This window comes from Gobius niger (genome assembly GCF_951799975.1).
Source record: "Gobius niger genome assembly, chromosome: 11".
Lineage (NCBI taxonomy): Eukaryota > Metazoa > Chordata > Actinopteri > Gobiiformes > Gobiidae > Gobius > Gobius niger.
Window position 1 is genome coordinate 32,637,318 of NC_136862.1, and position 23,087 is coordinate 32,660,404.

Below are 23,087 nucleotides of genomic sequence, written 5' to 3' on the forward strand. Positions count from 1 at the left end.
CGCGCAGGTCCAAACCACCTGGTTTGATTTGGACCTGGACTCCGGTTTTTAAAACTGAGCAGATTTATACAGATGTGACAGGAGCTATAGACGTTGAGCCTGTATTCAGGATCCACAGATTCAATGGGCATGTATTTCACTCATTTTTTGTATACACTATATTAATTCCACTTTATTAATCACAACCACACACACTGACTGTAAACATCTATAATGTATATATTTTTGCCTGCCAAAACCTTACTACTTTCTTACATTTATACTTTACTTTATGTTCATTTAGATTTACAATATATTTTTCCCTTGTGTTCATTAAATCAGTTTACATAACACTTTTTGTTCATTAGTACCAGTTTGATAGAAAATGTGCTATCAAAAAGAAGATACATATCTTGTTCTTTTTGATAGCACATTTTCTATCTGCCCTGTATGTTGTAAAGAGATGCAGTAACAAGCAATTTCCTCTATTAATGAAGTTGTATATCATGTTTCAGGGTGAACCACTTCTGTACTGCCGACTTAACTGCCATGTACCCCTGCTCGGCATGTATTTAAACGGCCGGTCTGACCTCCGCCCCGATTTTCGGCTCACTCGAACCACCATCACCCGTCTGGTTAACCACCTGAAGACCACCAATCACCAGGGCTGGAGCCAGGACATGGAGGTTCTGGTCTTTCTCTTTTGGTTGGCCAGTGGCACCGCATACCGTGTGGTCGCCAGGACCTTTGACATGCCTCAGTCGACGGTCCACGATGTGATCCACAGGGTGGCCAACCAGATCCTTCAGATGCGGAGCCAAATAATTCATTTCCCTTCCCTGGAGGAACTGCCCCAAGTTGCTGCTGGATTTCAGCTGCTGGCTGGATCAGCTGCTTTCAGTAATGTGGTGAGGAGCATCGACGGCTGCCACATCAGAATCAAGCCCCTTCATGAAAATGCACCGTGTTATTTTAACAGGAAATTGTTTTATTCCATTCAAATGCAGGCTGTGTGTAATCACCTCGGCTTATTTATTGATTTGTTTGTTGGCTACCCCGGATCTGTGCACGATTCTCGTGTGCTTAAAAATAGTCCCCTGTACGTCCACCGCCTCTATCCCCCAAATGGACACATCCTCCTTGGTGATGGTGGCTATCCTTGCCTCCGTCAGCCCATCACACTCCTCAGTCCATACAGAGAGCCTGTACGGAGCCCAGTGGAAGCCCGCTTCAACCGGCATCATGCAAGGGCCCGTTCTGTAATAGAAAGAGCTTTTGGCATGATGAAAGCAAGATGAAGATCCATTTTTTTCAAGGCACTGGAAGTAAAACCCACCTTTGCAGTCCAGGTGACTGCCTGTTGCGCTATCCTGCACAACATCTGCATCAGCGATGGTGATCTCTGGGAGCCAGTGGAAGAGGAGGCAGGGCCTGATGATGAGCCAGACCAGCATCACCAGCACCAGCCTGATCAGCAGTGCGGACAGGAGCTGCGTGGACGGATGGCAGCAGCAGTTTCCACCCCAAGGGTCAGGCCACCAGCTCTTCAGGACCACGACTATTCATTTCATATTTCCCAAAATCTGTATTTTTTTTCCTATTTAAATAAAAATAAAATCAAATTAACATGTAAATGTATAAGAAAAAGAAATTGTTGAATATATGTATATACTGTAGTCTTTGCATCTAGTTGATTATATTTCTATTGTGTAAATAAGTTGTGTTCATTGTATGTCAATATGTATATTAGTTCAAACTACACCTGTTCTCAAAGTAAACTTTTATTCAATTTAAACTCATAACTTCTCGACAACTCTTTCCAACAACTTCAACAGCCTCTCCTCTCTCTCTTCCCCTCTTTTAGCCCTCTCCTCTTCTCTTTTCTCCCTTTCCTCTTCCTTCTTCTCCGCCCTCTCCAGCAGGCTGACCAGGCTTTCTCTCCTCGGCCTCTTGGCTGCCATGCTGCCCTCTTCCTCTACCTCCTCCACCTCTTCTTGCACCGGGGCAGGGGGGTTTTCCACAGATGTGGAAGGGCCCTCCCTCATGGATGAGGCAATCAAGCAGGGAGGCTGCACAGAAGGCCTGCTGCCTATCGCCTCATCCATGAGGGAGTACCAGTTCCACGTCACAGCAGTGGGCTCCCCTCCTTCCGTGCCTGTCCCTGTCCCTGTCTGAGCTCCTTCAAACAGTGAGTTTTGTATAACTAAATGCTTCACACTGTACACAAATTACGCACAAAGCTTCAGAAAAACAAACCTTGTAGGTCTTCTTCAGGTTCTCCCACTTTTTGGCCGCTCTGTCAGGGCTGATCAGGCGGCTCAGCCCCATTTCCTTTATTATTGCCCTAAAGTAACGATACATAAAAAGTAATGTAATACTAGTAGACGTTTTTACAATCATTACTAATCATTCGTAATGGTCGTACTCCCAACCAGCTGCCGAGGCAAAACGCCGGCCCGAGAACAGGCGTTTTTCACCCGCAGACGGATGAGCCGGTCCACATCGGCGTTTGTCCCTTTAAAACATTAAACACAAAATAAATGCTATACCTATAACACATGTACATAAACTAACCACCAGTGACCCGTTTGCGTAGCGTTGGCTTAAAGCAGTATGTAGCAAGAGATGCTAGCATTTTTGCGGCATAACATTAGTACGCTGGTTCGCCTAAAAGGGCGGTATTGTGACTTATTTTGGCAGCTTATCATCAACAATACATAACGGTTTACACATTTACATGTCCATGATGATTAAATACTTACATTTATAACTCATGTCTCGCTCCAACTCGTCACACTCGTCCCTTCGTGCCTCCGCCATATTTACTTTTGCCTGCAATGCATTGTGGTCTATATTGACCCGTTTAGTGACCATCGATGCTCACTACTGTTCCAGATGCATTGTGGGAAATTTCGAGTGCACTACTTTTTTTCTCTCTGGACATTCGGACACCCCTACAAAATGGCGTGGCAGTCCAGGTGTGGCAGTCCAATGGCATTCGGATACAGCCATGGTGATACATTTGGAGATGTAAACGCGAGTGGCCAAAAGGCGCTTTGCATGGGAATGAAATCAGGCTGGCGGTGGAGGGAGAGCGGGATCTTTAGGTGCGAAACGACCATGCCCAAGATCTTTTGTGATACTTTAGGAGATGGCCCACCTTGTCTATTGTCCGTCTGGGGTACAGGAAGAAACCGGTCTGGGCACCCAGCCGGGAGCCAGGCAGAATGGTGCCGGCCTGGTTACTAGCTTAACTTTAACTAAACTTGTCACAACACAATACAAGTGTAAGAAGCTGTTATTGTTTACAGTCATTGGGGCTTTGACCAAATCAAAATTCATTATAATATATATTATAAATATTATTTTATTATATTTATTTATTTTATTTATTATTATTTTATTACTATTAATTTATTGGAAAAATGTTCTCAATAGTATTTTCCTGTTTACATTATATACATCCCGCGCCCATCCGTGGGAGCTGAATTTCGGTCCACGACCCAAAATGAGTTTGACACCCCTGATCTAAAGCGTTTCCTAAAAATGTACAAGGATGCCTCAGGTGCAGTTTGAAATGAAACAAGAAATTAAAGTAAATATGTAATGAAGCCACAGAAATGAACTGGGAACTACAACTTCAACAAATTAAAGAAGAACTGAAAAATGGGAAAATATAAAAAGCAAATTATAAATAAAAAAAATATTATAATTCAATCATTTATTTGATCCAAAATGATGTTCCTGGCTACCATTTTCCCACCTCAAAAAAGATGGGACATTTTATTATTGTAGTTGATATGTTTATTTTCAAATGCTTATTTTTGTATGTGCCGATATCTTTGTTGCTCTGCCCGATCCCGTCAGTCCCCAAGCAGGGAAGGGCCTGGTCGGTACTCGGATGGGAGACCGCTTGGTAACACCAGGAAGCCTAGCGAGCGAGTGATTGGTCGGAGGGGCCGATGGCGCACACTAGAGCCTCGCCTCCGTCAGTCTACCCCAGGGCAGGTGCGGCTACAATAGTAGCTTACCATCGCCAAGTATGGAGTGAATGAATAATGCAATGTAAAGCATCTTTGAGTGTCCAGGAAAGCGCTAAAACCAATGCATTATTATTATTATCAAAGTTTATTTAAAAAAAAAAAAAAAAAGGAAAGATTGATTTAAAAAGGGGAAAAGGTGGGATGTGAGGTATGTGAGCCTAAATAGCTCAAAGTAAACCTCTTGGTCGCCCCTTTTCCTCACAGTTACACGCTTACAATATTCAGGCCAGGGGGACCCGCCCAGTAGTGATTATGTCGGTAACACACTATTGTTTGAATCATGCTGGATAAATGTGAGAGTCATATTCACCTTATTCCAGAGGCTCGCCATTAAATTGTGCCCTATGTGTTAACATGGGGCTGGAGAATCCACATAAAATCAGTCACTACAGGAAAACAAAGCCGTTTTTCGGCCGCACAGAGAAACTCTGCAGTGTCGACATGTCGGTGCAAATGAACATCGGACATTTTACACAAATCAATCGACTAAACATCAGATTTGAGCGGAGAATATTTTCCCTCGTTCTCCGTTAAAATGAACGGGCTTCGCGCTCGACCGGAAGTGCCGAGACGACGCAAAAAGTGGCAAAAGTGGGCGGAACAAGGTGAATACTCCTTCATCACTCGACCTGACAAGAGGGACTTTGAACTTTGTTTCATGAGTGAAGCCCCCCTGAGGTGATTCCTGGAGTTGCAAGCCTCAAAATCCTCTCAAACTAAATGGATGGACTGGTCCAATTCGAATGGACACAACCATCATAGGGCGCACTCACACTTGTCCATCCGAACCGCGCCCAAGCGCTGGAAGCCCCTTCTGCGCGGTTCGTTTGTGCAGTGTGAGTGCAATCAATCCGTGCCCGAGTCGGACTCGGTTCCGGACTTTGGCCGCTTGGAGGAGGTGAGCCAGAGCTCGGCCCGGATGCTCACGCATGCGCAAACGTGTAGCTGTGACGTAGTGTACGTCATTCTACTCGGAGTCCTTTTAAAAATGTCAGCGGCAAAGGTGTCGAGATGGTCGGAGGAGGAGACAGCAGCGCTGCTAGATATTTGGGCTGACAAAAATATTCAAAGTGAATTGGACAAGGTTCACAAAAACGCTGTTATCTATGGGAAGATATCGGAGGAGCTCTCTGTGAGAGGGTTCAACCGGTCAGCTGCGCAATGTCGCGAAAAGGTAAAAAAGCTCCGTGCCCATTACTTGAAGATCTGCGACGCGCTGGCCAGGTCTGGGAGTTCTTCAGAGGAAAAGGACAAGTTTATTTGGTATGATGCCGTGGACAACATCATTGGCACAAAGCCATGCAGTGCCCCGACCCTACTTGAGTCGGCACCCTCTGGGGACACTACGACAGGTGAGTTTCTGTTAATTTCACCATTAACGTTAGCCTATATCATAACCGTTGAAATCAAGCTTTACCTTGGTAACAATAGGCAAGTTAACATCTGATCACTCAGGAGCACTTGTCAAATTGTAAAAAATAAACTCCAGAAAACGATTGCTCCATAAAAATAAATGTAAAAACAAGTCTGCATTCAACACGTAGTTCATTTTGTGTTTTGCTGTAGCCTGTAACCAGTATAAGAAAAATGTAATATGTCAATAGACTAACAGCTATAGATTAGTGTTGGAGTGGGCTAGCAACTCAAATCAGACCAGGGGGCAATGGTCAGGACTTGAAAGGCAGAAGGAAGAAGCAGCCTCCAATTGGCTATTGTAAACCTTACATTATGCAGTGGATATGATGTGACAGAAGTAGAATAGGGTGTCATTAAATATTCTCTGTTTTGAAGACACATCAGGGAGTGTGGAGGAGGGGATGGCTGACGAACCTGAGCCTTCTGCAAGTGGCATACAATCCAGGCCATCAGTGGGAAAGAAGAGGAGAAGGAAGTCAGATGATGCTGGTGGAGTCGTCAAGGCCTTTATTGATGAACAGAGGCGACAGCAAGAGTTCCTGGAGTCTGAAGAGCAGCGCCATCGTCAGGAGATGGAAATGCTCAATGGGTGGATGTCAGCTCAAAAGGAGACTGAGGAACGTCGCCAGCGGGAGTTTCATGCCATGTTCCAGCAGTTGCTGGCCTCAAATGTGTCTCCCACTCCCGTGAGCCCACCAACCCCACAGAGCACCTCAACCCCCAAATATTTCCCTTTCTCTGAGGACATGCTACATGTCTATGATTATCAAAATCTGTAATTCAATTAATTTATTTGTGTGTTGTTGTTTTGTATTGATCTGTCCATTTATTTGTATTTAATCAGTTTAGCCTATACAGATTAGCTTGCATTTATTTGTTGTTGTTGTTCTTTGTTACATGCTCCTTCAGTTCCAAAATAAATATATTGTTGATTAAAATAGCGAAATAATGTATTTCTAATTGAGACATGTGTTACTAAATAATAACATTTTGAAACAGTGAAATGACCATTCAAAAGCATGAGAAAGAAACGGAAAAATTAACCACTACTTAACCAGAATCACAATATTTAATTGTTATTAATTATTTTACACATATTTACACACATATATATATATATATATATATATATATATATATATATATATATATATTTCTATTTTTTTTTTTTTTTTTTTTTTAAAACTCTTATTTGGCTACTCTAATCACATCTGTACACAACATGCTCAAAGGTTCTCAAAATAATGACAGAGGGCGTCCCTTATGTTTGAGGAAACGGAAAGTGCAGCATTTGTTTCACCTCTTTGTTCTTCCATCTGGATGTCTTCATACTCCTCCCAGTGGTCTTCACAAAAATTGTGACGAACACAGCAGGCAGCAACGATGGTATTTATTTTGCTGACATGGCAGTCATACCTTTTCATAAGACAGCGCCATCTTCCCTTGAGTCGACCAAAGGCCCTCTCGACAGACACTCGTGCCCGGCGTAGACGGTTGTTGAATATGGCCTGTGCTGGTGTGGTGTTGGTCGCAGAGTGTGGCTTCATTACCCAGGAAAGCAGGGGGTGTGCAGCATCTCCAAGAATCACAACTGGAACCTCGACCTCACCAAACCGCTCCGTTGTATTGGGAAATAGAGTGCCAGATTGCCCACACTCGAAAAGAGAGGAGTTGGCAAACACTCGTGCATCATGCACTCTTCCAGGCCAGCCCACAGTGATGTCCCAAAACCGCAGTCGATGGTCCACTACTCCCTGCAGGATGATGGAGTAAAACCCCTTCCTGTTGTAATAGTCCCCAGGGCTTTCAGAAGGGGACAAAATGCCGATGTGAGTACCATCTATCGCTCCTGCACACTGTGGAAAACCCCAGCGGTCACGGAATCCCTGGATGATGGCTCTGAGTTCAGGGTCAGAGGGGCGCTTGATGGTGAGGGGCATCATGTGCTTAACGATGATACATGATTACCACCATGACAGCGGTGGACTGACCAATGCCAAATAATTCAGAGATGGTGCGGAATTCAACATTGGTCGCAAGTCTCCAAACACAAACTGCCACACGCTGTTCCACAGTGAGAGCCTTGCGGAAGCGTGAGTCCTGTTTCTGCAGGTGTGGTCTGAGCTTGTCACACAGTGCCCTGAATGTGTGTTTTCTCATCCTGAAATTCAGATGCCAGTCTCTATCTGTCCAGTGGTTGCTGACATGTGTCCACCATCCATGGGATCTGTTCCTCATGCAGATGGTCCTGCACAACAAAGAATAAATGAAAACTATTGTAATAATATTGCCTATTTTGACGATGTGTTGTAGCCTAATTGAACTACATTGTGTTAATTGCTAGACTCAATTAGATGAGGTATAGGATCATATTATCATATATCATAGGATATATTCTCCTTAAATTATACAAATTGCTTTATTTTATTATGTAATATGTAGACGTTTAGGCTTTGTCTGGGCAAAAGTTGACCTACATTTTATTTGAACACTAGAGGGCGGGCAGGTCAAGTGAAATTTGTATGTGGCCATCCAGATATGGATACAAAGTAGCGTTCATTCTGGAAACTACTGTAGCGCTTGAATCCCATCCATTCAGAGGGCACAAATAAATGTGACTTTACAGTTGCAGTAGGCTAATACGTTATTTGTCTATATCACAATGTTATTCGACTAGATTGTTGAACTATGCAATCCTCGTTAGTTGATAGAGATAAATGTTATTTAGGCCTCGTACATAATCTTTTAAAATCTATGCCAAGACAACGGCTTACAATGCAGATATATATAATAATCAAAAAATGTAGTACACTCTGAAGTGCGTGGTTTATTTTCTTACCGTTTTGATGAGAACAAGACAGTCGTTGACTCTGCGTTTTATCGGTCAGTCAGTGGACCTTTGAGTGAGGCGATGTCCATGTGTGAAGTGTTGGAAATGTGAGCTGTTTGGGCACAAAGCCGAAGACTGCACCTGTGAGAGCGGACGTACTTTTTTCATATGCAAACACCCCCATCAGTCCCGACAGACGGATCAAAATCCCACCGATCGGCCGCCTGGAGCCAGCGTCCGGAAGCACAAGTGAGAGATCTGTTTCCGAGGTAAATTCAAATAGCCCTGTCACATCTGAGTCTTATACACGCTCAGATTACAGTTCACAAACACGTGGTCCCAAATCTGCCACTAAACGGAAAAAAAAGAAACAATTCTCATGAAAAAACACAAAAAAAAGGATAAAAAAATCTTCCCCCAAACACAATAACTCATAATGTCTACATAATGTCTACAATCTTTGTTTTTCATGTCGGTTATCTGGGTCTTTTTGTTTTCTTTTTGAATGTTTTTTGTCCTAGTCTCTGTGTTACCACTCGGGCACTAATGGAGAAATCCAAGGTAAAAACAAACTCAAAACTCGAGCAGAAAAACACAGACAGACATGAACACACAGGGTCTAAATACACAAGGAACAGGGAACAGGTGAAACACATTAGGCAGGTGATCAACACAGGGGAAGCAAACAGACAGAACAGACACAGGGGCTCCTATGTTAAAATATAACTTGACCTGTTAAGATGTTTTTGATTGAAATAGCTTTTGATTTCAGTAAATATGACCTCCTAATGCTGCAAATTCAAGCAGCGTCCGGATCAATAATAAAATTAACCTGCTCGTTTATTAAAAATATGTCTTTAGCGATCTCCCGAGGAGCCCCTTGATCAGGAGACCTAACATTTTGGGGGGAAAAGAACAGGGAGAGCGCGACAAGGCCCTTGAAGACAATGTTTTCAAATTGTAAACTGTATTGTACCTTTGTACTACATGAATGAAATGCACTTCATTTGTTCTTGTCACTTATCTGAAATATTATGTAAAATTGTTAAAACTTAAATACAGGAATAAAAAAAAGAAAGAAAGAAGGACGGAGTCATGGTTCTAACCAGGCCTGTTGGTCTCTCATAAGGGGCTTCTGAACCGCTCTTTGTCTGACCCGTCACCTAGGACTTGTTTGCCCTGAGAGACCCTACCAGGGACACGGAGCCCCCGACAACAGAGCTCCAGGATCACTCGGGCGCTCAAACCCCTCCACCACATTAAGGTGGCGGTTCCAGGAGGGGGATTGTAAATATATAAAAGTTTGATAATCAGTGAGGCCTCCTCTACTCTATGCGACATGTACATTTAGAACAAAGTAATACTTCTGTGAGCTCTACAAAAGGTCTGCTGAAAACATTCACCTTTGGAATTATTTTACCACAGCACCAGCCCCAGAACGTGACGTTGCAGTCGAGGAGTTGTAGCATTGCAAGTTTGTGCACACTGGTTTCTGCCTGTAAAAACAGCCTGCAAAATAGGGTGAACAGGACTAACAATTGGAAACTGCACTATACAGGTGTGTCCACTCATACATGTAAAAAATAAATGACACTTCTTTTTGTACACGGTTTATTTAAAATTTATTAATTTCCCAAAAAGAAATATCTGCCCTCTCACTGTGTTCTTCTCAACCATCTCCTCTTTGCTCCTCTCACTCAGCCTGTTCTTTCAAAAAATCCAGCACTTCTTCCTGTCTGACCTCTGCGGTTCTCAATAACTGTCTGCTCCTCTCTGCCCTCAGTGGGAGCAGAGGCCAAGTGAACCCACCCCACCGGATGGGGCAGACACGATGGATGCCACGACCACGGGGGATTTATGATATGCTGATTTCCAGCATATCATACAGTAAACTCAAATTAACCTTTGTTCAAGATAGATTATATCCATATAAATCCCATAACAATGTGTCATTAACTTTTACTATTGATTAGTCTTATTCTGTTGAAGCACATCTTCATAATTAGTGGGTGGCTCTTAAAAGAGCCGTTGGGTTTCAATTGTGAATTTTAAGCTTATCCTCCGAATCCGTACAGAGTGCGGCCCTGTCTCTTCAGGGCGTAGACCACGTCCATGGCGGTCACGGTCTTCCTCTTGGCGTGCTCGGTGTAGGTGACGGCGTCACGGATCACGTTCTCCAGGAACACCTTGAGCACACCGCGGGTCTCCTCGTAGATCAGACCAGAGATACGCTTCACACCGCCGCGGCGAGCCAGACGGCGGATAGCGGGCTTGGTGATGCCCTGGATGTTATCACGGAGAACTTTACGGTGACGCTTGGCGCCTCCTTTTCCGAGTCCTTTGCCGCCCTTTCCTCTTCCGCTCATATTGACAGTTCAGTGGTAAATGAACAAGATGAGAATCAAACGTCTGCCCTGCTTTTTTATACAGCGTTTGCGGACCTGTTTGAAGACATGCAGTGGGAGGAGCCATACTATCCTTTCACCACTACGCATGTGCGAGCAGGGATACTTCCCAACTAGTACCGTCTATATGTTAAAGATGTTTTCTTAAATGTTAAATGTTTTCTTAAAAATACTGACGAGGATGTTTCAGAAACCCAATGATATTTCCGGTTGCAAAAAACCATTGGCTATCAGGCTCGACACCTCTCCGGTCAATCTATTGAATTTATTTTTATGGATGGTATTTACTCATCTGCAAATGTGTGTAGATGATTGCAGCTTTGTCATGAACACATTAAACAGCTCATAACAAAAGTGTGTTGTAAATCAGTTAAATATTAGTGTAATCCTCCTGTGACTAAGTTATGCATTGCTAAATTTTAGATAGCTGGCTTGACAGGTTTTTTTGGGTGCGGTCTGGTGGGAAATAACTACCAGGTTCTCTCAAACATACGACCTTTATTGTCAAATCACAGGTCAATAAGACACTTCCATGGACTTATATATATATAAATCAATTTCAATATTCAGAAAGGGGGTGATGTTTGTTCTTTGTTGAAGTGGGTGGCTCTTAAAAGAGCCGTTGTTTTAGAGAAGATCGGGTCTTTATTTGGCCTTCTCGGACTTCTTGGGCAGGAGCACAGCCTGGATGTTGGGCAGCACACCTCCCTGAGCAATGGTCACTCCACCCAACAACTTGTTGAGCTCCTCGTCGTTGCGAACGGCCAGCTGCAGGTGGCGGGGGATGATCCTGGTTTTCTTGTTGTCACGTGCGGCGTTACCGGCCAACTCCAGGATCTCAGCGGTCAGATACTCGAGCACCGCTGCCAGATACACGGGGGCTCCGGCTCCGACGCGCTGAGCGTAGTTTCCCTTCCTCAGCAGCCTGTGTACACGGCCCACGGGGAACTGCAGCCCGGCCCTGGAAGAGCGGCTCTTAGCCTTAGCTCTTGCTTTTCCGCCACCCTTGCCACGTCCAGACATGATTACTGGTTAAATTATTCGTCGAGTCTAAGTAGAATCGAAAATATGTTCATCTGTTCCTCGAGTGGCCTTATATAGCCCTTGCTACTCTGTGATTGGTCAAGCGTAGAGTCAATCCACCAATGAGAAATCAGGCTGAGCAACGCTCGCGCTTTCAGGACTTCTGTCTCCATGTTCAATGAAAGTGGTTGAAGTCAACCACTGAGTACAGAAGACGACTTGAATACCTTCATTGAAGATGGACAACTCCTGTACGACAGAGAGCTTATACAGACTTTTGTCTCCATGATTATTGGGGACCCCTTCTGTAGACTCGTACCTGCTGGAACTGAAGAGAGAATTGAAAGGAAGAGTGGATCTTGTTTCAGCATTTCATTTTCACAGTTTGAATGAGTACTCTGAATGTGTTCACAGATCGTGCTAAAAATCCAGACAATAATAGACAGACAATGGATAGAGCATTCAAAAATCAGACAAGTGGTAGTGTGTTCCTGGCATCTGTTCTTTCGAGTTTACAAACATTTTGTTCTAAGACGAGGCAGGGTTTGTTGTATAATATTCTTGTGACTGTGAACAGAATAAGGTGGCAGCGATGTTCACTTTCTTTGGGTGCCAGCGCATGTAGGAATCAGTGGAAATGAGAAAGTGGGTAGATTGGCCAAAGGAGCTTTGAATAACAATAGGATTGAGATGGAAAATAATTGCAAATCAGAAGCAAAAAGTGTTGTTCAGAGGAAGGTTGTTAAGGAGTGGCAGAAGAGGTGGGATTCTGGGAGTAAGGGCAGGCATTTGCCTCGTGTTCATAGGTATAGTAGGAGAGAAGAGGTGGTCATTACCAGGCTTAGACTGGGACATTGCTCACTAAACATGAGGCAGGCCTTTGTGGAGTGTGCCAGGAGGCGGAGGAGGCGGTAGAGCAAGTAATCTTGCAGTGTCAGGATGATGCGGAGAGAAAAGCTCTGAAGTGTAGGATGAAGGAGCTGGGCATTAGGGAGTTCACTCTGAAGAGTGTGCTGGAGTGCAGCGGGGCACAGGCAAGGGACCTGGTATGGTGGGGTTTTTGATAGAGTGTAGGTGTGGTTGTAATTTTGTTAAGTTTTATTTATTGTTTTGTTTTTATTTTATTGTTGTTATGTTTGCTTTGTTCATGTACAAATGATGTAGATTGTAAGCTCACTGTCTGACCCATGCTGAAACACAGGAGGAGGCGGTAATGCTCCTTTAAGCTGGTTGCCAACCGCCGTAAAACCAGAAGAAGAAGGACTTCAGTCGGAGAGCGGGCCGGGCTTTAGTTCATTTGAATAATAAAGGAAAAAACGTTTTCACGGCAGCTCACACCAGTTTCCAAGGAATCAGAATCAGGTTCACAAACTAGTAACATTTATGATCAAACGCCTTTCATTTAGTTCTGTTTTACTTATCCATCCAATCACGCAACGCTCCCTCCCATATGTACCCCATGTGTCTCTTCTATTGTGTCCTTCTCACTTGTGTAAATATGCACTTTATATCTTATATACCCATTACCCATCACTTAATGTGTATTACCTATCATAATAAAGAAAAGAAAAACTAGCAATATTTCTCAGTGCAGACCATTGAATCCACTGTCAATGGTGCAGACATGCAACATAAAACATATAACACAAAACTGAGGGGAAATAAAATCTATATAACTTAAAACGTTAAGGCTATAGGGTCATGCACAAAGAATATTAAAATAAATAAGATATAAATATATATATCTTATTTATAAATGAGGAGGAGAAGAATGAGGATAATGGCCTTTGATTTGGCAAGACTCTGGGCAGATGTAAGTGGACACGAGTTACGTCGATCAGAGTGCGCCATCTACTGGGCAAAGATGAAATGTAAAGCGCTGTGTAGGTCAATGTAAAATGTCACTTATTATATATACTCAGCCTGTTTTTAGTCTATAATCCAAATGGAAGGGTTATGTGTTAGTTTAAGATTTTAAGATTTAACCATAAACAGAATAACTCCGACCTCCGCCCTGACTTCCGCCTGAACCGGAACACCATTTCTGGTCTCACTGAACTGATTTAGGAGATGATTTTGTATTTCAGATATGTTTACAAAGAAAGTGCAAGATAATAAAGTGCATATACATTAATAAGCAATACAAAAGATTATAAATGTAAAATGTCCCATTGTAGTGTGTTATTGTCCAGTGTCTTCTGAGTTCTGTGCAGATGTGTTTATAAACTGTTGAACTGTCAATGAAGGTTTGGTTTATGGTTTGTTTTGTCCGTGTTTTCTCGTTCAGCACAAAAGCCATAAACATAATTCCACTGGTCATAACTGTAACAACTACAAAAATACATGCGGTTTTACAGTGAGTATTGTGCTGTATGTTAACGTTTGCATTATAAAAACTTCAGCTTCCCATAGTTATGTACTTGTAACTTGTGTCGGCTGCTACTTTGCTAGATTGTAGATTAGGGCAAATATTATATTAGTTATAATCCAAGTATAGTTTATTAATAGTACATAATAATCAGAGAATCAATTTAAAAAACGAAAGTTAATGATAACTAGGGATGCACCAATACCACTTTTTCTAAAACCGATACGAGTACGAGTACTTTGATTTAAGTACTCGCCGATACCGAATACCGATACGAGTACAAGCCATTTTCTTCAACCTTGTTACTTTTTTCAAAGCAGATTGGTTTGTAATTAGTTAATTTACTCGTGTACATTTCCTTAAGTAAAGTAGGCGACACATTTAAGAGCAGTTACATTAGAATTGTGCTGCCATTTATTATTTATTTTATTTTCATTCAAAATAATTTTTGATTTTTATTGCACTGTCCATCATAGACAGACAAGCCCATGTCCGAAAGCTCCTCAATGCCTGAGCTTTATTCATTAATGTATTTTTATTTAACAATAAGTAAACACTGCAGCACTAACAACAATAAGCTCTGGTTAAATCCAGCTCAGACTCTGGTTTAGAGGCGCAGTCTGTAATAAAGTCAGCTCTATGTGGAATATTGTATTTACACTAAAAGAATTCTCCAGTTTGTTGCTTCTTCTCTCCTCAGCTGAGAGCTGCGCCTCGTAGCTGCGCCTCGTAGGTGCGCCTCGTAGCTGCGCTGGCCGCACGTCAAATGGTATCGGTTTCTGGTATCGGGACCTCATGAATGAGTACGAGTATGAGTACAACATGTGGTATCGGCCCGATACCCGATACTGGTATCGGTATCGGTGCATCCCTAATGATAACAATTTGGATTTAATAGAAAACCAAGATATGGTCAACATGCTTGTATCGTGTGCAGTAGGTAACAGTCAGTGAAATGATTGAAAAGCTTTCAAATGCATTCCTAAGTGATCATCCAGAGGGTCGGTTAAGAACAAATACATTTTAGAAGGGACAAAAAAACAGAGCAAGGGTATGTGCAGAACTTTGAGTCATTATAATAAATAATAAATAATAATAATAATAGTAGTAATTTGTGGAAGCAGCAGCTGCCCTATGGTTCAGTTATTTACAGAATGTATTTTTGTATAAAACACTCCCATAAGAATATTCACTCTTTAGTAAAAGTGGTGGCTCTTAAAAGAGCCTTTGTGTTGTAATGAAGACTTTACTTCTTGGCTTTCTTGGGAGCAGTCTTCTTAGCGGCCGGCTTCTTGACGGGTGTCTTCTTGGCGGGTGCCTTCTTGGGGGCCACTTTCTTGGGGCTCTTGGGGGCGGGTTTCTTGGCCGCTTTCTTTGCAGGTGCTTTCTTTGGCGCTACCTTCTTCGCCGCTTTCTTTGCCGGGGACTTCTTAGGTGTTGTTTTCTTTACGGCCGACCTCTTCTTGGGGGTGGCTACTTTCTTGACCGTCGGCTTCTTAACGGCGGTCTTCTTCTTTGCAGCCTTGGGTTTAGCCTCAGCCTTGGCCACTTTGAAGGAGCCGGAGGCGCCTGTTCCCTTGGTTTGGCTCAACAGTCCTAAAACCACCATCCTCTTCAGGACAGCGTTGATGCGTTTGTTCTTACTCACCACATCCACGCCTTTTACAATCAGTGCCTTCTTAATAGAGGCCACGGAGACGCCTTTGCGCTCCTTGGACTCCGCGATAATTTCCAATATCAGCTTCTGGAGGTTGAGGCCGACAACCTTCTTCTTGCCGGCGACGGCGGCCTTCTTCTTGGAGGCTTTGGGCGCTTTGGCCGGAGCGGGAGCAGCTGCTGGAGCGGTCTCTGACATTGTTCTTGTCGGTTTAAATCCGAGAGTGAGGCGTAGGTTCACGCGGAGAGAGTTTATAACGGGCATGAGAACCGTGGAGACTCAACCATGTCTGCCGCGCGCCCGTGTCTCCGCTTTGTGCTTTCTCTTCACACTTTTAGCTTCAAAATATACGAAAACTAGAGATTTCATGCAAAGCATCTTATACCAGTGTTTGCTTAACAATCTCACACTTCCATCGATCGCATCAGCTCACGCACAACATCATGCTTTTTAAAATACAGACCACTAAACTGCGCTGATACCCACTTGCGTTCAACACATTGTACCGACTTTTTCCAACATTTTGCTTCAAATTTATGTTCACTTGAATTTCTTTACAATATTGTGTAAATAGATAGCTAGAGGAGATGTTCAAGAGTGTTTATTAGTATTAAAAATCCCCATTAACTTCAGTATTTAGCTGAAATTAACATACATTTTGATGGCATCAAACACAACTTCTTTAAAGTAACGACCTTCATACTGAGATAGATCCACCATCAAAATACCTCCACGTTTCCATGTCAGATTGCTTCGTTTATATTTTGACTTACCTTTTTGCAATGTTAATGTTGTCAGTTTCAAATGTGTCACAACACGCCCTTTGGTAAACATCAGTTATCCCTAAACAAGCTATAAACACAGGCTACAACCGCAGATGGTCAGGGAACCACCCTTCTGATCGTGGCCTATATTTAGAGAGTTAGTACAGATAAATAGTAAGCTATAAGAGATTATTAGATAAATTAATATTTACTATACTATTACTACTATACTATTAGTAAATTGCCATGTCTCAATGTGACAGTGTCCTATTTTTGATACTGTTAATCTCACTGTCATGCAACATATAGCCTAGCCTTAACACAACTTGCCTTTTTGACATCAGGAAACCATATGATTGTGTGAACAAGTGACTGTTTGGTGGTTACTCCATAGAATTTTACCAGCTGTTGTCAACATTGATGTTGACATTAAGTGGTCATTAAGTGTGATTTTCTGTTGTATATGTGATTATATAGAAATATTATATTATTGATATTTTAAAAGAATTTATAAACTTTGTCACCAGCAGAGCAACACAAGTGAACGCTTTTATTCTCAAAAGGACAGAACTCTTTTCATTGTTGTGGTCCAAAATGTTATTTCGCATGGGTCTGCAGTGTTGGGGACTAACTAAATCCATGTATTTAGAATATATATTTAGAATAGTAATTTTGAGTTACTGTATTCTGGTAAAGTCACACTTTCATTTGAGAGTATTTATAATACAGTTACTTTCCACATATCAAGGGAACACATCTGTTGTTTTATTTTAATTTTTTTGCTGTTTTAATACATTTTCTTAAAGGGGGGGTATTATGCAAAATCGACTTTTTCAAGCTTTACATCATGTTATTCTGTCATTAAAAACATGCCTGAAGTGTTGCCTTGGCACATTCACATATTTTGGAGTAATCTGTAAAAACTCTGATGGCGGCCATTTTAGGGATAGGTTTGCCTGAGTCCTCCTAGGAACGCCCCCACCTCCTGGAGACGCCTCCGAGCTTTCGTCACCAGCCGAGTAACCAACCACTGCTCCTCAGCAGAACCCCCTCCCCACTGATGCCACAGACAGCGTGTGGAGGGGGCGTGTCTAAAGGCTCAGAGGTTCTTAAAGAGACAGAGGCCTATTTCAAGACATTCACTACAGCCATTTTGAGAGAGACATTTTATACAAGGCAGTTATTCTAATTGACTGCATTTACAGACCAACAGAAGGTTTGGTCATCATTGTAGTGTGATATAGACTGGTGCTATGGGACTGAAAAAAGCAGAATACCCCCTCTTTAATATATTTGCAATAAAACTGGACGCACCATTACACTCACATTGCGGGGTGGAGAAGTACTTATAAGAAAAAAATACGAGCTGGCTATAGCTCACACATACACACGTCCAAGGTAAAGTCAAGTGAAACAAATGTTGCAAACAAAGTACTGGGCAGTCCAGACCTGGGGTCAACACTTAATTTTCCTAAATTGATTCTTAAAAATACTTTTTTTTCTGTTCGTGTGACTCAGTACTAGCTTAAAATAAAGCCATTTTGATATAATACAGGATCAATATCCCAAAAGTGAAAAGAGTACATTTAAGTGTTTTTTTTTTTTTTTACTGATAGCTTGAAGTAGCCATCGACTGAAAAGTGACTTTTGGCCCAGACACACCAGGCAGTGTTTTACCCCGATACATAAAATATGGACATCATGTTCAGCACCCAGAGCTCTCACAGGACGGCGCTGTGGACTCCTAAGACAAAGCAACATCTACCAATCTTTTGTTTTATACTTTGTAAAGTCAATTGACTTTTAATGAAATCTTAATTATCTCACTGTTTTTTTTGTTTTGATTTTTTGCAGCGTGGTCCCTAGTTTAAAGGCAAAAGTTTTAACAAATATTGTTTGTGCAGCTCTCTCTCTCTTTTAGTCATTTATCAATTTATAAGTAAAACACATTTTTAAAAAGCTCCCAAAAAAAATATTTACAGTAACGAAGACTCAAACAGGACAGGATATAAAATCCATTAAGTACTTTTACAATGAATCATTTGAGACGGTCGAATGCTGACCTGATTGTAGATCAATAAAGCTGACTGACTCGTCTCGCCACACAACAGGACATAGGATAATGTCGCCACCTAGTGTCGAAAAAATGCCAGAACGGCAACAGTCAAAGACATTTCATTGGAATGGGCGCCTAAAATGGCAATATACAATTTTGCATCAATCCATCCACCCCATAGAACTGATACATTTTCCACTTTTCCGTTGCCGGGTCGTGGGGGCAGCTGTTGGAGCTGCCCAAATCACACCAGCCCCTATGACATTACAGGCAACGGGGTTCGTGACCCCCCCGCCCGGGTCACACCGTGAAGGGGACAATTTTGCATATTACAAAAACAATAATTGTCAAGCACTGGGTAAATACAGGTTTAAAAACAACCTTATTTCATGTTACAAAGACCTTAACCACGGAAACATTCGCCAGCACTTCCACTGAAGTGTATTGTCTTTCGTGAAAGTGGGTGGCTCTTAAAAGAGCCCTTTTGTTTCTTTTGTAGATTGTGGGTTTATCCTCCAAAGCCGTACAGAGTGCGGCCCTGTCTCTTCAGGGCGTACACCACGTCCATGGCGGTCACGGTCTTCCTCTTAGCGTGCTCGGTGTAGGTGACGGCGTCACGGATCACGTTCTCCAGGAACACCTTGAGGACACCGCGGGTCTCCTCGTAGATCAGACCGGAGATACGCTTCACTCCACCGCGACGAGCCAGACGGCGGATAGCGGGCTTGGTGATGCCCTGGATGTTATCACGGAGAACTTTACGGTGACGCTTTGCGCCTCCTTTTCCGAGTCCTTTCCCGCCTTTTCCTCTTCCGCTCATATTGACAGTTCAGTGGTAAATGAACAAGATGAGAGTCAAATGGCTCCTCCTCCTTTTTATAGAGCGTTTGCGGACCTGGGTGAAGACAGGCCGTGGGAGGGGGCATATTTCACCACGACGCATGTGTAAGCAGGGCCCGCCCACTTTTGCCACTTTTTGCCTTACTTTATTTCATTTTCACACGTTACAAAAAGTTACAAATAAAGTGCATAGCACATTCACACAATACATAAGATTCTAAGTTAAAAATGTCCCATTGAAGTGTGCTATTTGCCAGTGATTTCCGTTTGAGTTCTTTGCAGAATTGTTTATTAACTGTTAAACTGTCAATCAATCAAACCTTATTTATATAGCGCTCTTCATACATTTCTTGTTTCTCACAGTTCAGTAACATATTCCTAATGTTGCATTACATTTAGAGCTATGATAGCCTATATTTTGAAGTTAAGAAATTGCAGCACCATCTACAGATCTATAACTAGGAATCCAAACAATAGTTTACACAGATTAATTAATGTGAGCAAATGTGCCAGAAGAAATCTTCCCACATCAGCATGTGTTAGCATGTGTTAGCATTACAACTGGCTACAAGCTTCTGGAAAAAGTCACTTTTCTATAATCACACAGTGAACATTGGCTGATATTTCTACTCCCTACACAGCGAGGGAGAAGTCAGGACAGCGGCTCTGTAGGCAGGAGCGGACCATAGCGGACCATAGTGGACCATAGTGGACCATAGTGGACCATAGTGGACCATAGTGGACCAAAGTGGACCATAGTGGACCATAGCGGACCATAGTGGACCATAGTGGACCATAGCGGACCATAGTGGACCATAGTGGACCATAGCGGACCATAGTGGACCATAGTGGACCATAGTGGACCATAGCGCACCATAGTGGACCATAGTGGACACAGACACTGCCTGTCTGTGCCGCCACTTTTTAAATCATTTAAATTTGTCTTGAAATCACAGGGGAAAGTTTCAAAACGGTGTTGATGTTAAATATTGTGGGTAAATTTCCGTCTGTCAAATTAGCGATCGATTAGCCATGTTGTACCATCAGATCACTCGTAAAATAATATACAAATAAAGTAAATTTGGCAGAGCCTATATGTGTACTTGGATCTCTGTCACAATTAAAACAAAGATTTTGTTTACTGTCCACCGCGTTATTGATTCTATGTTTTTATTTCTCATTCAGTTTAAATGTTCTGAATGTTCAGTCGCCTTCAAGGGTCAGAAAGGTTTTTCTCACATAGTTTTTTCCAACTGTGTGAACAAGGACTGGTCGTCACTTTGAAGCATCTCTACATATGAACGGCCGTTCAGTTCTTTCCGTTTCTGTCTCTCTCCGTACACAGTCCTGGATGTAAAAACAGACTTTATGCTAATATTGTAACAATCTCCACGGTAACGACAAAAGCACTTTAAATCATCAACTTTCCAGCGGTTAAAACCACAGAAATAAAAAGTTAAACGGTCCAAATCAGAGCTTTCTTCATTGCTTTACGCGAACTATCAATATTGTTTGGTAGTCAAAATAAATTCCATTGCCCATAATGCAACGGGCGACCCGAGATGGGCATTCGGCTAACACAAGAGAGCGGCACGATACGGGCGGCCAGAGCGGAGACTAGCGTTAACAAAATTTCAACGCTATGCAAATACAGAACAACTTCAGCTGCGTCTCCTGCACCAGGGGTCTGGCGAAGGAAGTAGAGCAGGCTGAGCGACGGAAAGCCTTTTTTCCGCTTGGTGTGAGCCCGGTGTGAATGGATGGGACACGAGCGATCACGATGTCGTCACATCCGTTGGCCGTGGTAGGCATTTTACATTTTCATATTTGATAAAAATCCTATGATCATAAACAGGGAATTGCTTCTCTTGCGCTGGACCAGGGCTGGACTGGCAGAAAAAATCGGCCCGGGACTTTTGGGTGAAGACACCGGTGTGACAGATCAACGTAGGGATCAGGTCAACGTAGGGAAAACAAAGCGGAAGTGACGACCAAGGCATCATCCACTCTACGCTGATGATGAACAAAGGACCTGCTGTTTAGAGTTTCTCCACGCTCAAATCTTTGGCCACCCAGGCAAATTTGTCCTATTACAAAATGATTGGGTTGATGGGTTGATTCCAAGGGAATTATTCTTTGAATTGTTTGCGCGTGGTGCGTCTCTGCTGCACGTCCGCGTCGCGCACTTCCGCTTCATGATCCCTACGTTGATCATGGATCTATTAGTTGATCTGTCACACCAGTGTCACACTCAAAGTGGTTCCCCTGGGAACAGAACAATAACATTGCTATTGACACATCCTTTCTCTCTTTTTTTTTTATATATATATATATATAATTTGCTTACTTCAACCAAAATATACATTTTCTTTTTTAGGGCATCTTCTCAGTGCAACATATGTAAACAAGAACACTAAAGAGAACATCTTGGTATTCCTAGGCTCAAAAATATAATATCTCTGGCAGCATCCTAAATGCATTTTTTCCCCTTTTTTTGTTATTTCAAGCAATACATTCTTTCACACTTCATCTTCCTTCTTATTTTTTTATTTTTTTATTTTTTTTGTGCAGTTGTAGTATTTATATTGTAGTATCTCCTACTCAAAAGTCTCTGGGCTGGGCTTGTGTCAAGACCTTGGCTTGAAGTATTTCGATGATCCAGTATAGCCAAGTATGGGTCTTGTCCTGCAGCTGTGGCTTTGTGCATGAGCCGCTTTGCTGTCTTGACTGCAGACTCAGATTTTCCGTTGCTTTGTGGGTATCCCGATGAAGATGTTCGGTGCTCGAATTCCCACTTTTGACTGAACTTCTTAAACTCCTGTGACAAATACTGTGGTCCATTATCGGAAATCAGCACATCCGGTATTCCTTGACGAGCGAAATGTGCTTTCAGCTTGTGGATCACTGCGGTGCTCTTGATGTCTGGTAGATAGTCGACTTCCTAGAGGTTTGAATAATAGTCCACAGTTACCATGTAGTCCTTGTTATGCCATGAAAACAGATCACTTCTTACTTTGGACCAAGGTCTGTAGGCAACATCACGGGGCTGTAAACTCTTTGTAACTTTGCGTCCCCTTTTGTCGCATCTCAGGTTGCGGACAGTCTCTCTGCAGATATTGGTAGGTAGGCTAGCATGTTAACAGTCTCTAGTTCTGACCCTGCGTACTGTCAGATAAGTATGCTCTGCTCAGTGTGTCAGCTAACAGCATGTCGCCCGTACCTTCTGCGGGTCAATCCGAAGGCCCTCTGAAGTCAGTAAATGTCTAATGTAAGGGACTGACTCTCTCCTTAGCTTAAACTTGTCCCCATTCAACTTAATGTCCTTTTGCCTGCATCTCAGAAGAAAATGTCTCAGATTCTCATTGTGTCTCTCATTTGCCTTTTCCTCACCTGTGATAAGTATATCATCTGCAATGACATAGGCCCCTGGCAAACCCTCCAGCGACTGCATCAGCTTCCTTTGGAAGATTTCTGGAGCTGGGCGGATATACCCATAGGCATCCTGAGCCACCGGTACCGCCCAAACGGGGTCGAAAACGTGGTGAGATAGCTTGACTCCTCGTCCAGTTCAACATGCAAAAAAACATGTTTTACATCACAAACTGTGAATACCTCGGCCTTTGAGAGCTCCGGTAAGATGTCATCGATAGTGGGTGGAGGGAAATGACTCCTCTTCAGCGCTTTGTTCAGTGGTTTGGGGTCAATG

The 23,087-nt window shown here is 42.7% G+C and overlaps 4 protein-coding genes across 4 annotated transcripts; all 4 read right to left on the bottom strand.

Annotated features, from left to right (window-relative positions):
• Nucleotides 1–10,308: 10,308 nt before the first annotated feature.
• On the bottom strand, nucleotides 10,309–10,646 carry LOC306970422 (histone H4). Its single transcript, XM_079566401.1, has one exon. It carries the CDS (start codon nucleotides 10,632–10,634, stop codon nucleotides 10,323–10,325), a length of 312 nt encoding a protein of 103 aa, XP_079422527.1. The 5' UTR covers nucleotides 10,635–10,646; the 3' UTR covers nucleotides 10,309–10,322.
• Nucleotides 10,647–11,318: 672 nt separating this feature from the next.
• Nucleotides 11,319–11,698, bottom strand: LOC306970418 (histone H2A-like; the record flags this gene model as incomplete). Its single annotated transcript, XM_079566397.1, has 1 exon — nucleotides 11,319–11,698. The coding sequence occupies exon 1, from the start codon at nucleotides 11,694–11,696 to the stop codon at nucleotides 11,319–11,321; it is 378 nt and encodes a 125-aa protein (XP_079422523.1). The 5' UTR covers nucleotides 11,697–11,698.
• Nucleotides 11,699–15,298: 3,600 nt separating this feature from the next.
• On the bottom strand, nucleotides 15,299–15,925 carry LOC306970410 (histone H1.3-like). Its single transcript, XM_079566389.1, has one exon. The coding sequence runs from the start codon at nucleotides 15,917–15,919 to the stop codon at nucleotides 15,311–15,313; it is 609 nt and encodes a 202-aa protein (XP_079422515.1). The 5' UTR covers nucleotides 15,920–15,925; the 3' UTR covers nucleotides 15,299–15,310.
• A 3,036-nt stretch (nucleotides 15,926–18,961) lies between these two features.
• LOC306970466 (histone H4) lies at nucleotides 18,962–19,373 on the bottom strand. The gene has a single exon (XM_079566448.1). The coding sequence runs from the start codon at nucleotides 19,359–19,361 to the stop codon at nucleotides 19,050–19,052; it is 312 nt and encodes a 103-aa protein (XP_079422574.1). The 5' UTR covers nucleotides 19,362–19,373; the 3' UTR covers nucleotides 18,962–19,049.
• Between the last annotated feature and the right edge of the window lie 3,714 nt (nucleotides 19,374–23,087).